The sequence below is a fragment of the Poecilia formosa genome, unplaced genomic scaffold (assembly GCF_000485575.1).
Source record: "Poecilia formosa unplaced genomic scaffold, Poecilia_formosa-5.1.2 Scaffold125, whole genome shotgun sequence".
In the NCBI taxonomy this organism is placed as follows: Eukaryota; Metazoa; Chordata; class Actinopteri; order Cyprinodontiformes; family Poeciliidae; genus Poecilia; species Poecilia formosa.
Window position 1 is genome coordinate 227,014 of NW_006800064.1, and position 17,142 is coordinate 244,155.

A 17,142-nucleotide genomic window follows, 5' to 3' on the forward strand; every position below is an offset into this window, starting at 1 on the left:
AGACTCGCTCTATTTTTCATTTAGACGCTCCAGCATGGTTTCCTTAAATAAATCTCTTCTGGTTAAATATCTCTCAGGTTCTTGTGTTCTTAGAATAGCTCTGCAGTTGAGTGGAATAACCTGTAAAAGACTTCATAAAAAATCCAACAAGACCCTTCATACTGTGGTCTCGTTTCACATTTGACTTTTTGAAATAAATGTAATAAAATTATAAAAAAAACACAAAAAAAACAGAATGTGTATTTTGAACAGCTGACAGTTTTTGCACACAATGCATTTGACAAATTAGCATCTATCCTGAAAGAGACCCTTAAGGAACGTCAAAGAGTCAAGAGGATCCAGACCACTATGGGTTTTATAACGTAGGAATGTGGAGATGTCCTGTGGTCCCACAGAAGCAGCAGAAAAATTACAATATAAATAGCTGTCCATCACTCTGAGCCCAGTACTCTGGCCATTCAAGGTTAATGTATTTAACGGGCCTGAAAGGGAGGATTAACCAGCAAGAGCTCACGAGAGCTGAGGTTAACCCTGAAAATACCACAACAGGGAGGAAAGATCTGGACTAAGGATATGAACATACAGCTCGCTAAAATCATACTCTTTTCTCTTTTTCATGTAAATTTGTGTGGCACAATATAAGAGTCATCAAGTGGAATTACTGTGTTCAATGGATTATGATTTTTAAAGAAGACAACACTATATAAAGACAGACTTTGGCAGACTATTTTGCTTATGCACAAATAATGGATTTTATTGTCACCCACCGTCCTCACTGGTGTGCGTCTCTGTCCCTCCCTCATTGTCCACCTCTTCCAGTGCCCCATGCTCGCTGTAGGGACTCTCACTGTGGGCAAAAAGAAACAACAACATGCAAACCATGAGCCACCGCAGAGGTCAAAGCTCTTCTCCAAACACATCTTTCCTTGTGTTATTCTACATCTTTACGAATTAATGTTTCCCCCTCAAAAGTTTCCAGAGTGACTTTCCAGGCACAACGATGGTTAATTAAACATAGAAGCCGTTTCAGCAACTATCATCATCACATTTCTTTGAAAGTCTCATAATCTCCGTCGGTGGTTGGATCTTTTCTTAAAAGCTCTTCTTTTGGCACAGGGCTGTGAGTGCTGGCAGTGATGCCCCACACCCCTCTCTCCACAGATTACCTCTGCCAGGAACTGAGAGTCCCCTCCACCTCCTCTCCAGCAAGAAAGGACGGTGAAGCTGCCAAGACAACAAATCTCCCAAGGGCTTGGTAGGCACTACCGTGGGACACGGCAGCTCTGAGACGGGTGATTAGTTCTAGTCAGGGATAAATCCCCGTCAGCCTCAACAGAGGCCGATAAAGACAGAAAGAAACCAGATATAAGCCCTGCTTACAGATGTGGGTCTGGCAAGGAGCCCTAACAAGTGTGACCTGTCTGACTGCAGCTTGTGCTCCATTTTGGACTAATCATTGCTGTTTTACCCCAGCAATTTAAGTGATTGCTTCGGTCTGTCTCGTCTATAGAGAAGTCCGTGGGGAGTCACAGTTGATGAAGGCGCTACCTTGTCATGTTCTACGGCCTCAGCTAGCTGGTGTGCATAATTACTCGTATGAACCTCACAGGCAGCTGAAGTATTGCGAGCATACCTACGTGTTTAGTCGGACCTCTCGTGCTTTGGCTCAAAGCCTGTGCTCCGTCAACAATAACAAAGCAGAAATGAGAAAACCACCACTACCTGTCAGACCCCTTTGGGAACCTCAGTGCAGCTGCATGCAGTGACTTCACTGGGATGTTTTTGCACCTTTGCCTTTGATGATACATAAGCCATGACTCGAGCTACAGACGGTTGCGACAGGAAATCCTGGTAGTTACACTTTAACTTGGATTTAAAAACAGAGATGCAACCGTGCATTCAATATCTGCCATTATACTGAGCATGTAGTGCTTTGCCAAAGCGTTGTTCTACTTGAACCTTTCCGTGTTTTATTTAATAGACCAAAACAAAATTAGTGCATAATTATCAAATGGAAGCAAAACTATGCAGGGTTTTCAATATTTTTCGCAAAAAAAACAAACAAAAAAAAACTCAGAAATGAAAAAGTTGGTGTTCATTTGTATTCAACCCCCCACTGGGTCAATCCAATGTAGAATCACGTTTTGGTGCAATTACAGCTGCAAGCAATTTGGAGTATGTTTCTCTGCTTTGCACATCTGGAGATGGACATTTCCCGCCCCCCTTTCTTTCTTGCTTGAAAGCTCAAGCTCACCCAGACTAGATGGAGAGAAACAGCAACAAGTGAGGTCTGGAGTTGGACTGCGCCATTTCAATAGAGGACAATTGTTTGATCAAAATCATGTCATTGTTGCTCTGGTTGTATTAGAACCTGCACAGCAAAAAAGGCTTTGGACAGTCCTAATAGAGGGTTAGATGATGCAACTGTTGTACTGCTGAACATACTTTTAAAAAACCTTCTTAGTTATAGGGTTCAAGCAAGGCTTATTTGTTTGGAGAAATTCTAGCAATTGGTTCTTCTAGTGCTACACACAACAAAGTGTGTTGTTAACGTTCATAAAGTAACCTAAACCTGACCTGTGGAGTTCTGCAGCTCCTCCAGAGAAACTACAGGCCTTTTGACAGCTCCTCTGATTAATGCTCTTCTTGCCTGGTCTGTCAGATTAGGCGAATGGCATTGCTTTGGAGGGTCTGTAGATGTGCCTTTCTGTTTTTATTTCCATATGATGGATTGATCATGGTTCTCTGTAAGATGTTCAAACCCTTGTAGATTGTTTTATAAGCTAACCTGCTTTAACTGAATTCCTCAAACATCTGCTGTGTTCCTTGGTCTTCATGGTGCTGCTAGTTTTTTAATGATCTCTAACAATCTCTGAACAGCAGGATTTAGACTGACTTTAAATAACATTAAATTACAGATGTACTCTATTTACTAGTTAGTTGACATTTAAGAGCAAATAGCTAAGCTGGTTTCTATTTAGGAGCATCAGAGTAAAGAGAGCTAGATATAGATTCATCCCACAGTTTTCAAGATTCAATTGAATAAAAAAAAATACATGGAAACCATATATCTTTTACCTACTACTTGTTTGTTTATCAAGTAAAACCCCAGAAAAACAAATTGAAGTTTTCACATTGTAAAGTTTAAAATTTAATGAGGTGCTAACACATAAGAATGTACTACAGGACATTCTTTATGTTCCCTACCAGTAGTCGCCGCCGGCCATGCACTTCTCGTAGATGGGCCCCTCCAGTTCTTTGGCATCAGGGAAGATGGTCTCATGGTGGATGATGATGGTCTTGATGATCTCATTCACATGAGCCTGGCAGGAGACCTGGTCTTGGGTGTCTGGAGTCGGCATTAGTGTGGGACCAAAACATATGGCCAGGTTGTACGGGTCCATCATGTTCTCATCGCTGTACTGGGACAGACTGGAAGGAGACGCAAGGAGTTAAAAAAATGCTTTCTAAAGAAACGTCCCTGTAGCAAAAAACTTCAAACAAACCTGGATAAAGAGAGGACAAGCTTTGAGATTGAAGATTAATTTAACTAAGTGTGTAGACTCACTGGTTGAGAAAGGCAAAGAGGTAACGCATCACAATGAGAACCAATCTGGGAATGGTAAGGAGGATCTTTCGGATGTATAACGCTCTCTCATACAAGTTGTCTATTCCTAAAACAGAAAAACAGAGACACACAATTAATGAAACACCTTCATCTCAGTCTAGGGAGTGAACCTGGGGGGGCTTATCCCTACACATCCCTTGCAACGGCAGATTCGGCGAGGTTATTCCTTTCCATGTGGGGTTTACTTTGGGGTCAATAATTGTTTTAATGTTCTGTCAAAGTACTGCGTTGAAATATATTTGACAAAGTAGAAGTTACATACCCTGGGGATGAACAAACGTGATAACATTGTGAAACATGGAGCGTGAGTGTTTTTTTTAAGGTCTACATCTGTGTATCTGAAATGTGGCACCTCTGTGTTAATGACATCCAACTCCTCATATTTCACAGGAAAAGGAAGGAGTGCAGGAAGTTTAAACTATTCACTGACGACAGCCAGGATGACAAACCGTTTCTCCTGCGCCACATGAAAACAGCACAGTTGAGGGTTGAGAACGACCCAGAAAGGGAGGAAAGACTCTGCAGTAAACTTTACAAACGTACCTTTATTTAAAGACCAAACACTGAAACTTTTTCTGCCAGAGCACTTCTGAGACATGCGAGACAAAGCCGGCACTTGTGTCTTCCATCGGCATATCATTTGTTTCACCTGAAGCAGCCTGCGTGTTTCACTTGGAGAGGCTGAGGCTGTGCCAGCTTGCTAAAAATAGCCGCGTCATCCTCCAGCCTCTCTGTGTCATCTGGGATTTGGGCTTCTGGAATATTTGTGATGCGTTTCATTTTTCATGAATACCTAACTAGGTCTCTGTGTGGTTCTCCAGACGACAGAAGCTAATATTTAGAGGTCTACGTCGACGTAGGCTTCGTCACTGGGACAAATACATCTCAAGCAGAGTACCTCTGCTCAAAACATCCTGGCTGAAGATTACAAATCCATCACAAGCGGCATTTGGTGATGAAAAAAAACAGAGCAGGTAAATGGAAAATCTCGTGAGGAGTGAGCCTCTCGAAATGGGAAAAAGTTATTTTACTACAGAGTCTGTTGGGCCCGTAGTTCAGACTGTAATCACTGGAGAGTAAACAGGGAATCCCCCATCACTCATCCAGAATAACTACATGATGGCAGAACCAGGAAACCATCCTACACTTCATCATCTTCATTTCACCACACAAACACTCAAAAGATTTAGAAGCTTGAAAACACAGAGTGCACAGGATTGTCCCTCAACACAATCCCCACAGCAAGCGTGAGCACATGACTTTGTGGGAATTCAATTGTTCTTCGGGAGAAACAAAGCTCCTCACATGTAAAGCATGAAAAACAAGCCGTACCAACGTAAAGCATAATATCGCTCAGAGTGACTCTAAAATTATATTCATGTCTGGCATAGCCACGGGTATCAACGACGGCTAAATACACTTTTACCTCACATTTCTTGGCACCAAAAGCAGAAATGGTGTTGAAATCTAACCAGCACAGCCCATAGCCCTTAATATGATGGAGGGTGTTTAATGATAAAGTTATCAAGCTACAAGTGGCATGAGGCTAACTTCAGGAAAGTTCATTTATGAATTAAAAAAGCTTCTTATCTATGAAGACTACAGTCAGGGAATAGTTTAAAGGTTGTTTGTTCATTATTCATATTAGCAGAAAAGCGCTATATGAATTCAGTCCAAGTGAAATGGCAAAAAAGTATAATATTCTGCAAAATGGGGTTTTCAATTCATTTTGCTCATATCTTTGTATGAAAATAAAAATAAATAAATAAATACATTTGATACAAATTATATTATATAAAATGTATATTATTTCATTGGGAGTATTTGTTTTGCTTTAAAACATAGAAATAGTAATATTTTTCTCAATGTGAAGTAAAGTAAATGAATCTACTCGTTTAAAGATAAATCAAAATTTTCTAGTTACGGAAAAATATCGCAAATGAGAAGCTTTTTCCACATAAGGTCAGGATGCTTAGGACAGTTTTGTTCCCTTAATAATTTAAGATGCAATTTGAAAACAGTTTTTTATGCTGAGAAAATCATCTTTTACAGCTGGTAAGGAAGAGAAAAACTTGTGGAATTCCTATCCACAATATCCATAATATTTTTATAAAATAAAAAAAAATCACAGAAGCAATACGGATACAAAATGTGAACCTACTGATGCATGACAGCAAGTCGTTAAATCTCTCTTTGGGGAAAAGAGGGTTCTCCAGACCACGGAAGTAGAGCTTGAGAACACCAGCCACCGAATTGATGTCATGATTATCCTCATCATCTGTTAGAGGGTCGTTTCCTAAAACGCAATAACAGAAACATCAGCAGGGCAGCACATCATAACACAAATATATAGTCCTGGCATTATTTGTGTGTGGCAACTTGGGCAATATATTTGTTCAAATGCTTTGTTTAGTGGCTGTTAAATTTAGAGTGTCATAAATTCAGACTCTGCAGTTCAACAACGCGTTCGGTCTAAAAAAATTGGAGTCTAACTGCAGTGGCTGGCCACACCTGATACGGATCACAGAGGACAAGTTTTGGGATAATTTTAATTACAGATAAGAAAGGGAAGTGGACAAATATTGATTTATGGAAAAAAAATATAGTTAGGATTCTGCTTTAATAATCAGAGAATATCACATGTATTCAAAGAAAATGGATAAAAAGTAATTCATGATAAATCAGTAGCTGAAGTTGTTCACCTCTCTCAAAAGAGTTCTTGATGTCGTTGACCTCCAGCTGGGATCCAGACACACGAAAGATCCCTTGATGCTGGAGGCCTTCAGAGCCAAAGACATAAAAAGGCAAAGTTAGAACAGACTTAGTTTCTAAGTCGACTTTAATGAACATACAACACAGACACACACACACACACACACACACAAAAAAACCCTCTCGACTAAAACGGTTTTCTTAGCTGGTCGTAAAAAGCACAACCTCCTCGCTAAGCCCCTTCACTTTGCTAATTAAAGACAGTAATGAGTCGAGGAGACTGCAATCATGTTCTCCTGAAGTGTCTTCCAGCTGGGATTAGGATTTAATGAGGGGAGAGGTCAAGAGTCGAGAGAAAGCAAAATTAGTTTGCCGTTTGCCTCCTTTCCAGTTCCTTTGTCACAAACTAGGCATCTCCAAAAGCTTTAACTCAAAACTCTGAGAGTTGGTACTAATCTTAATTAAAGACTTTTATATTAGCCCCTTGTTCACAGCTCCCCTGAGCTGAAAGCTTCACAGTATATCTGGGAGGCCGAGTGGAAACGTGTCAGCTGCAGAAAACAAGAGTGAATCTGTATTTTCCCAGAACTGTGACTTGAAGTGGATCTTAAAAAGCCACATCATCTGCTCGAATGCTGAGTGTCATTCAGCGCATTAGAGAATCAATAGCAGATCAGATGAGTGACTCACCATATAGATTTATGTAGCGAATACAACTTTCAACCACTCTGGGGATGGCTTGTCCAGAGTCCTTCGGGAGAAAGAGTAAACAAATCATCAGGATTTTATTTAATTTCTAAAAATCCTGTACACATGTTCTTTAAGTCACATGAATACATGTTAGAGGCATACCAATGTGTAGCAACAACATACATATCAATAAAGATATGGCAACCTGATGTCTAGCATTATCTGTACATTTCAATTAATTAAATGAACAGACAAAAACCAAATAAAAGCGTAGAGTTTTTTTTTTTTACTTATTCTTATGCATCTTCCAGTTGACTCATGGTATTGGTAGGGCTCTAACAGGTAGTGGTCTACACAAGGGTAGAAGGTCCTACCATTGTGTCAGCATGCCAACACACAAGGTCAGAAAAGTTTGGGCAGAAAGGGAAAGCCGATTTCTGAGAACCTTAAAACAGACTGAGTTGATGTCATCAATTTGTTTATTCATGCCCACTTTCAGAAATGGCCAATTGTCACGGAAACAGAGATGCAGACTGCGCTTTTGAAAGGCGGGTATAATTTCAGATGTTTAATATTAGTATGGAAAATATATTTACATTTAATTTGTAAAACTCTAGACGTGAAATTTTCACAATTAAGATTTTTGATCTTCTTGACTACAAGGTAAAATAAGATGTTTACCTTAAAATTAGGGATACTTTTCCTTCTCTTTCAATGCTAATTGGTGCTAAAGAAGGAAAATGTTGACTGGATGATACGTTTCTTGTACTTGTACTTAATTTAATTGTAAACAATTTGAGAATGTGGTGGATTCCAAGTATTGCATTAAAAGCTATGGCAAGGATGTTTTGAGGTGCTATGTGTTGTGTAAAGAGCATATCTAAAGACCTACACAATATGGCAGCCAGCAAAGAAGGACTAAAAGTCAAAACCCAGCAGTTTCATAGATGTAGTCGTGGACTGGCCTATCGTTCTGATTTTGTGATCCAATGATGGACACAGACTCTGAATCCTTTTTAATCATACAGTGGATTTGTTTACAGCCCTCAGGGGTACACAGTGGGTCCAAACAGAACAACCATGCCAATATTGATTACACTAATTTCAGTAGAGTTGATGCACTGACATCAGTCAGTGCATCAGTTGACTGATTGACTCTGTATACATATACAGAGCATATGTATGCTCTGTATGCTCTGCTGGTACAGAGCATACAGAGGCATGCTCTGTACCAGCATGCCTTTTTTGACATGTGAAAGTGGAATCACTGACGAAATGTCGATGTGGGGGTGTGTCAGATTATCTTTCGTCGGAGAAAGTCTTCAACTCAGTCTGTCGAAAGGTTTTATTTAGAAGAATACATAATGAAATATCCATCATGCTAAAAGAATGAGCAAAGGCAAAAGAAGCACAAGCTTCCGAAACCGCTTCGGAGTCTACCTGATGTCGAGTATGTGAGTTCCTGCGTCCGCGGCTAAAGAGGAGAATCAGTAGAGGCAAAGAGGAAACCAGGAAGTAAAGAGAAAAAAAGAAAGACCCAGGTTAGAACCGCACCAGCTGCCCACCTAAGCTTATAGCATAATAGCACCTTCACTCCACCCTGCGCTGTTATCAAACCTACAAAGACTTTGTGGTCTGAAAAGGACCAGGCAGTGTTGGGCATGGACCCACCAGCCAGAGGCAACAAGGGGATTAGAGGACAGAGGCAGCCCACCTTATCGGCCTGGCATCTGCCCCCCCTGACTGCCATTTACCCTGCTGTTTCCACTGGCTGAGGGGAGAAAATCTCTGCCAGAGCGGCTCAGACGTGCCAGCTCAGCAGGAAGCCCGGGGAGCTGACGGACACAAATATTTAGCCCACCAACTGCTGCTGCTTCCCTCCTGCGACCCTTCAAATCTATCAATGCCACCCTGCATCCCAGAGGCAGAGCGCCAGAGCTCAATGACTCATGCTGACGGCTTCCAGGATCCATCTTAGCAGAAATCTGTTGTTGGTTAACAATAAATCAAAGCCGAGATGCTTCGGGGGAGCCCACCAAAACGGTCAGAAAGCCAGAGTGGAAAATAAAGAAATGGAAAGAATAGGCGGAGAACAAAAGCCACCCAGCAGATGTTAAATCTGTACCTTGATAAATGACTCCAAATTTCCATTAAATAGCTTAACATTGAAACAAGAGCGGGGTCTAGGCCGCCGGGGGCCTGTGAGGGTTTTGTACAGCCCATTGGGATGTCTACTGTAGAATACAAAGAATGCATTAGAATAAACAAACATCTCAGTTCATATCAAAAGGCTTGCACATGGTGTACTGCTTCTTCAAACCATTTCATGTCCTTCGGAACCTTGAAGTTTAAGCTAAATAATCTTTAAATCCCTTTTACTGCACATGACAGACAGGTTAATGAAAACCTCTTACAACTATTCACTTTTTTCCCCCGCAAGATATCTCAGGCCACTGAAATGTCAGAGCTGCTGGGAGCATCGTATGTGTCAGCATCCATCTCATGACAGACTCTGCTGGGAACAGCCTCTGCTGCGCTGTGAGGACGTGTGTGTTGGTGTGAGTTTGGCTTCTCGCCACCTGTAGCATCCCAGGTCCTCCCGTTTTCAGCTCTGCTTCCTATTCACAGCAGCAAAACTGCAAGGGCCAGGAAAACTCTTAAATGTCAGACCAAAAGATGAAATCTGAAGATTTTTTTTATTTATTTTTTTATTTGCTCTCATGGTTGTTGCCATATAAAAGGCTTTCTTGGACAAGAATGTTAAGCTGGAAGTTCTGTCCACTTGCTGACACATTTAAGATCTTACTGACACCTCGTGCCACGCTTTGGTCAAAATACAACGTCCCCACACATTTCTCTTCACCAGTTTCAAGCTGCAGAAAATGTAGCAGGATTCGAACCTGAGGCTGGTGGACTTGATTTTAAGGGGGGGGGATGCCACAATCTAATAACTAAATAAATATTTGAAATGAACAGATCAAACAAATAAAGTAATTTAAAATATTATGTTACCTGTATCCAACATTCCAGAGCCAAAATGGGAGGAATGTGCTGTAAGTTGTGCCTTACATGATTGAAAATGGGATTTTAAGTGCAGTAAGGCAACAATTGTCTGCAAAGGTTTCCTTGTCGACCTGCTTCTGTTTGTAAGACCCTCATGAAGAGCTGGTCATTGAGGGGAGACCATTTAACCATTGCTGCTGTCGTTTTAAATATGATCGCTTTAAAATGACTGCCAACAATCGAGAATTGAACTGCAGAATTTCATCATCCTTGCACTGGAGCTGTGAAATGCCTCACAAGCGCTTTGAAAGCGTTGGTTCTGAAGACTCCACCTGCACTCTACTTTCAACATGAACAGTAGCAGATGTGTTTGCATGTGGCAGTGTTTGCATGTGTGTGTGTGTGTGTGTGTTTTACCTTGTGGTCATGTAGTCAGCTCGATGGCCTGCAGCAAGAGGAGAGACGAAAAAATAACAGAGAAGACGTATAAAGTTGGAGTTGGTGCACATGCCAGGACCTGTCTCGGGTGTCCCGGCGGTGAAATGTGCACACGGTTAGTGAAGCGTTTGAAGCCTGCCATCTGTCTACTACCGTTGGCCCCTTGAGCAGCTAAAATAAATCCTCAACACAGGACCACGTTTGCTTTTATGCTCTCATGTGCGCACTCTAGCTCGCAGTCGACACAAAAAGCCACATTACAAGTTCAACAGATTAAAGAGCCAGGGCATGCGGACATTTGGACATTTTTTGACCACACGATCTACAAGGCTGGACTAATAAAATAAGATTAGAAGGAAAACATCTACTTTAACATTAATGATCAGAAGATGCTTAAATTTTATGAGCAGCATCAAACCTGCTGCTGCGTTTGAGTGACTCATGCTGTCCTTCAGCTCCGTGACAACAGGATGATGAAGTAGCATGTGTCAGAAACAGCAGGCGATTCTCTTCGTTGCTCAGTCACGGCTTTGGTGCTCATTAAGTGGGCGATTTTGCAGAGACCACCAGGAGTGAAGGTCACCACAAGCACCGACACTTGCTGACTGAGATCCCACCAAAGGGGAACAATGAGAGCCCGACTCAGTGAGGGCTGGTCGTCTAATACACGGCGGTCTTAAGTGGGGAGCAAAGTCGGTAAGTCGGATAATGCAAATTAAAAATCCCTTTCAGTTGTGGCTTGAATGACTAAAACCCAGATTTCTATCAGGATGTTCTTCAAGAATAGGGGGAGGGAGGAGTAAAATAAAGGAGTTTGCAAGAGAAAAATCTAAAAGTATGACAACTTAAAGTTTGGTGTATTTTAGGGGAATTTCATGTAATAGATCAACAAAAAGTACAGCATCATTGTCAAGTGGAAGGGGGAAGATAAAAATCTGAAAAGTGCGGGCTCCATTATTTACTTTCAGTCCCTCTGACTAAGCATTTTATTGTACTTAGTCTAATTGGTTTACGCCTCCACCCACTTGTGCATGTAGAGACTTAAACTTTTCTCCCAATTGTTCTTTGAAAAAATGGCTCAAGTCGAGTCAAATTTGAGGCAGAATCACTTTTCAAGTCTTGCCAAAAACTTTTGGTTGGATTTTGGTTTAGTTTGACTGAGCCAGTCTAACACATGGATATGCTTTGATCTAAAGCCTTTTCATTATAACTCATTATAATGAAAAAAAAAAACTGTCAGACTTTAACAGGCTGCTGTTAGAGTCTGGCAGGTTTTTTTATTTTTTTATTTTTTTTTTAGGATTGTTTTGTGTTTAGCTCCATTCATGTTACCATCTACACTGACTAGCTTCCATGTTGCTGCTGAAAAGAAGCAGCCTCACATCATGATGCTGCCACCATCACAGTGGGAGGGGCTATATGCAGCATCAGTCTTCTACCCACACAACATTTTGCCCAAAAGGTGACATTTTATGGCTTCAGCTGACCTGTGCAGCTTCCTTACAGGTTTGCTTTGTCCTGTCTGGGCCGTGGCTTTCAGCAGCTCCTCTAGAGTTACTGTAGACTTCTTGGCTGCTTCTGATGAGGGAGGAGGTCAGCCATGTCTTGGTAGATTCATTTTTAGATAATGGTTTTGAAATTGTTCTGTGAGATTTAGTCTTTTGTAAACTAAAGCTGCTTTAAATCTCCCCACAACTACAACCTTGAGGTATCCCCCCTGTTTTTCTTTGGTTCTCACAAACCTATGAGAGCTTCGCTAATCAGCTGTATTTGCACTGAGATTTTATTACACACGGTTAGATACTATGTCCTAATTAGGTTATTTTTAAATGGAACTATGTGGATTTTATTTGGGGGTATCACAGAAAAAGAGGCTGAATATATGAACACAATGCATTTTTTCCTTCAACTTTCACACTTTTGTTGGTCTATCAAATAAAAGCCTAATGAAATGATCTAAATTTTGTGTGTCTGAAAAAAGACTGGAGGAAGCACAACAACGGGGCGCGAATGAGCACAGGGGAGGGCAAAAAAAGGACTTTGACCGTACCATCACCGAGTGTCCTCTTCAGCAAGTCGTGTTTGGCCTGCAGTTTGGAGATGAGATTACTGCCCTCCAGAAACTCGCGGAATTTCTGTGGAGAATCGAGAGTAATTACACGGCCGCCCCGAGTGCCAGCCGGAGAGCCAGCTCTCAAGACAGCAATCAATGATAAGGCAGCCAAGGGCAAAGGACATCCTAAAAGCCTTTTTAGAGCTTTTATCAGAACATGTCCATCTTCCAACCAGTCCAAGATAGCAGTTTGCTTTCACAATGTAGAGATGTTTAGGAAGAATAAGACCTCTGCCAAATATAATCAATTTCTAGGTGAAAAAAATAAAATAAAATAAGCACATTCAAGTGAAAGTAAGAGCTTTGACGTGAGGTAAATTTTGTTATAAAATCTCTGACCTGCATTTTAATTTCTTTTCAAAATGAGACGCACATCAAATATTCATGTTTTCTTTCCGCCTCTCACCATGAAGTAGAACTGCTCCGTTTCCTGCTGGTTGGCTCGTCTCTTAGCGATGCTGGGTTTGCTCAGGAACGTCTCGGACACGGTGGACTTGACCGATTCTGTGGAGCGGCTGTGGTGGAAGCACTCGGACACATCGTAGTCTTCGATGGTCACCATGTCCTGGATGGTGGTCAAAGTGGCCTCTGATGTCTTTTTCACCTGTCGATCAGAAGAGGAAGCTATGATCAAAGGACAAAAAAGAAACCAGCTTAAAAGCCCGATATCGCCTCTTCATCGTCACAATGTCGCCATACCCCCATCCCACTTTACTCCTACTCTCTCCAAAACACTCTCCATCTCATGACACTAAAAAATTCAGCTGCTTTCTGACAAGATGTACAATCTTTAAAAAAAAAATCCGCAGGCTGCTGAACACGACTGCCAGCCAAAGCAATCAGCTTGCATGCACTCAGAGGGGCTGGAGGTGAGCGGTGCTGGCTGGAGATGGTACATCCACTTGCAGCCCTCAAAGATTAATTTCCATAACCACCCCTAGCCTGTCAACGCTGCTTCTCCTGAAGCATATAAAAACATCAGGGTTTTGGCCAAGCATACCCTTCTCCATTCATTACAAAACATGTTTAAGTTATCCAAGAGCTGCAGGCCATGACTGGCTCTATCATGTGGCGACATAAGATTATGGGACAAGCAAATAAAGAGTGAAAGTGCATCCGTAAAAGCCCTGCAAATGGCAAATGTTTGATAACCAAAAGAGTGCATGAGAAAAAGAGACAAGCAGTAATTTGTAGAAATACAACCACAATTTTTTTAATAATGCTATAATTATTCTACTTTAAAAAAAGTTTAAAACCACTCTCTGACTGATCATATATATATATATATATATATATATATATATATAAATAAAACAAGAGAATGAATCATTGATGCGGAAAAGCTGCAGAGGAAAAGAGGCCCAAGAAGGTGCAGGAACAAAAACAACTACCTCTCTGGAAAACTCCAGGAAAATACTTCTTTGACCGCTTGACAGGGAGATATCCTGTCGGGAAACAGAGGGTTGTGACCATCTTAGTTCTGTTTGCTGCACAGATTGAAGGGACCCTGATTACAAAAAGACGACTTCCTTCCAGTTCCTCTTAATGATCCCAGTCACCTTTAACACAAAGAGAGCATCCCCGCTTTTCAGGTGCAGCTAACCAGGTCTGACCTCGATGATATTTAAAGGACAAGGTAGACTGGGGATGTAAATAGTTAGACTTCATCCAGACAAAACAATTGCAGCTTGTTTCTTCACAAGCTATTTGACCTTTACGTCTGTCTGTGTTCAAAAGAGAAGAAACCCCCCACCCCTCCTTCCCCTTCTGAAAATAAAAGGCTGTCTTCTCTTCCTGTGATGGATTACAGTGCTGAAACGTGTTTTCAAGCACACAGTGTGGATGTAGTCTCAGTGTTTTCCAACATGTCATTCGGGTGAAACAAACTACATTTTGGAACATGAGTAATGACAGAAAAAAGAAATAAGATAGCAGACTCTAAACTCCTAAAAAAAAAAGTTGATTTGAAAAGAATCAAAAGAAGTTCCTTAGAAAATGTGACGTATTGTGACATTCAGTCACTGGTTGCACACAGAGTGTGTTTGGGACCCCTCGCTCACCGGCAAGTCCCATCCCGGGTGGCCCCTTCCTTCAGAGGAGAGAGGCCCAGCTGTCATTATGAAAACAGAAGCCATGCATGCAAGAGAATGTCTCCCAGTGAAAAAGCTGCTGAGTTTATTCATTATTCAGTGGACGAATAGTTATCGATGTTCACTGCTGGGTTCAGTCACCAAACAGCTCACAGAGACACGCTGACTATATGCCCACCAGGCCCTGCAGCTGTACAACGGCCCGACACAAAGCCCCATGCGTGGAGTCAAGTTTATTTGTCTGTGCTAAGCTATGTCCAAAAGCTCACTATCAACATTTCAGCTTCCGTATCATTAGTGTGGTTTATTCCAAAACTTCATTCTGGGAGCCAAAACTAACTTTTGCACTGTCAAAACCTGAAATACTTCCAGTTGTGATGTTTTAAATAAATGCGACTCTCCAGGTCAGAAGGAACCCATCGCTTAGCAGCTATTTCAGCATCTATCAACACATCTCTGAAGCCAGACTGCAGTCCGATAGCTTTCAACAGGCCCTGCGGTGAGTGTGTAATCTGCTCATCATCAAGTTATGAACACAGACAGACACCGGCTTTGATGCGTCTCCCTGAAATGTATCTGGATGAAAAATAAAGACTCCCTTCAGAAGAGATGGTATGAGATTACCAGAAGTTGGTGTGAAAAATCATAGGAACAACATCTCTGTCGGCTTGTGTTCTGCTCTGAGGACACCAGGCACCAGAGAAACATTAGTGTGAACTTTGGGCCACACAAAGGTAAATGAAATGTAGATTGGAACGTTATTTAATCTAAAAATTTGACAAAGCAAAAGAAAAAAAAAAAAAAGAAAGGTGGCCTAGGGACCAGAAAACAAAACGGTCCTTCCAGGAAAAGGTTGATTGCGATTTCGACAGTGAGCTCCTCCCAGCTGAGTTGAAATCCAGGGTCAGGCTTCCCATTTTGCACTCCACCCACCAGTGAATTATTCAGCATGATTTCTTTCACCAGCTCAGAAGTGCTTTGAGGATGCAGCTGCACTTCTATAAAACTCTGCCCTGTAGCTTTTCCTGTCCAAATAACGACACAGACTCTCTCTCTTAGGTTTGACAGTGGAGCGCGCAGGTCGCCGCCGTGCTTTGAGAGTTCGTTTTTCCAAGGATGAATCTGGCTCATCATGAAGAGAGGCCATCTGGTGATCCGTACATGAGGCTGCAGTGCCCTCGGATTCTGACCCACCAGGACATCCGCAGGCGGACAAGGACACGAAGCAAACCGGAGCTTGTCAGCTTCCACACACTCAAATGTACAATCTGGGTTGAGGTGGGGTGGTGGGGGGTGTTGCGTGTGCTCAGAAATCCTGCAAGCACTGCAACTTTAACTGGGCTGACACTGAGCATTTTCTCTTTCAATTATGGGGAAATAATGTAAAGAAGATACAGAAACTGAGTGCAGTGTATCATGGTGGCAATAAATGACATTTAATTTGAGGAGTGAACAAATGACATTTCCTGTCATTTCAGGGGCAAAGTTGTTGTTTTTTTATGCAGAAGAGTCACAACATTACTCTGCTCAGCTGGTCACTGCCTGTGGCGACATGCTGACCTGATGATGAAAAAACAGATTCCTATGTACAACTCTCTCCTTCCTCTTCATGTTAAACATAAGTGTAACATCACAACTATCAAAACTCAAAGGCTTTACAACGGTTTTTTTTTTTTTTTTGCACTTCGATTTTGTTGCTACTGTGCAGAACTTGCTGCAGGCAACAAGCGACACCAGGTAAACTTTAAGAACGACAAAGACAAGCGCAGAACAGAAGGTGCGATTTGAGATACGTAGCTAAATGCAGACCCAATAAGTCAATATGGTTTGAAAGTGTCAGGACCACTGAAGATCTGAGTGTTGACTCCAAATATCAAACAGCGATAGATGTTATGGAAGCTGACCCATGTGTTCCTGCTTCTTCTATGTACGAGAAAAAGTAAAGGAGCACAAACACAGAAAAATGGAGGGCAATAACAGATGCCTGAAAAAGGAGAAGCCGGTCAGGCATAATGCAGCAGTCAGGCGGATATGTGTGAGCGCACAGTGTGAAAAAGAAGAAGAAGGAGCAGTCACGGCCGTCGTTCTTTTAGCTCAGCAGCATACGTTGAGTTGCTTTCCCACACAGATGCAACAGAAAATAAAAGCACTGTGGTGAATTCTTGCAGCAAAATAAGGAAAAGGACTTTAAAACCATCTGTGATATATGAAATAGATGAACATACATAAAGTGTAAATATGAGCTTGTGGGTTTTATGGATATGCGACAAACACTTAAACCTGAATCTTCAGCGCTATTATGTTTCTCCTCCAACCTTGTTGGCGTCAGACAAACTTTCTTTAGCAGCTTTAATTCTCTGAAGCTCTCAGCCTCTTTTATCCAAGTCAACAGAAGTCATGTCAAAGAAAAGGTATGTATTCATAACACCCCCACAAATTTCTGGATTATTTATTTAAAATGCAGGGCA

The 17,142-nt window shown here is 41.6% G+C and overlaps 1 protein-coding gene across 3 annotated transcripts in view; it reads right to left on the bottom strand.

The window, feature by feature from the left end:
- srgap1a (SLIT-ROBO Rho GTPase activating protein 1a) overlaps positions 1 to 17,142 on the bottom strand; it is an 81,678-nt gene that overhangs the window by 14,458 nt on the left and 50,078 nt on the right. For 2 of the 3 annotated variants that reach the window (XM_007561326.2, XM_016676043.1), the window contains exons 9-18: positions 12,991 to 13,188; positions 12,522 to 12,606; positions 10,451 to 10,478; positions 9,156 to 9,264; positions 7,031 to 7,091; positions 6,331 to 6,408; positions 5,790 to 5,924; positions 3,569 to 3,674; positions 3,208 to 3,432; positions 768 to 847 (exon numbers count right to left, since the gene is read on the bottom strand). In XM_007561326.2, the coding sequence (XP_007561388.1) occupies positions 768 to 847; positions 3,208 to 3,432; positions 3,569 to 3,674; positions 5,790 to 5,924; positions 6,331 to 6,408; positions 7,031 to 7,091; positions 9,156 to 9,264; positions 10,451 to 10,478; positions 12,522 to 12,606; positions 12,991 to 13,188 (1,105 nt within the window). Of the gene's footprint in view, positions 1 to 767; positions 848 to 3,207; positions 3,433 to 3,568; positions 3,675 to 5,789; positions 5,925 to 6,330; positions 6,409 to 7,030; positions 7,092 to 8,470; positions 8,505 to 9,155; positions 9,265 to 10,450; positions 10,479 to 12,521; positions 12,607 to 12,990; positions 13,189 to 17,142 lie in introns of all 3 variants that reach the window. The other variant, XM_007561328.2, reaches the window with a different exon arrangement.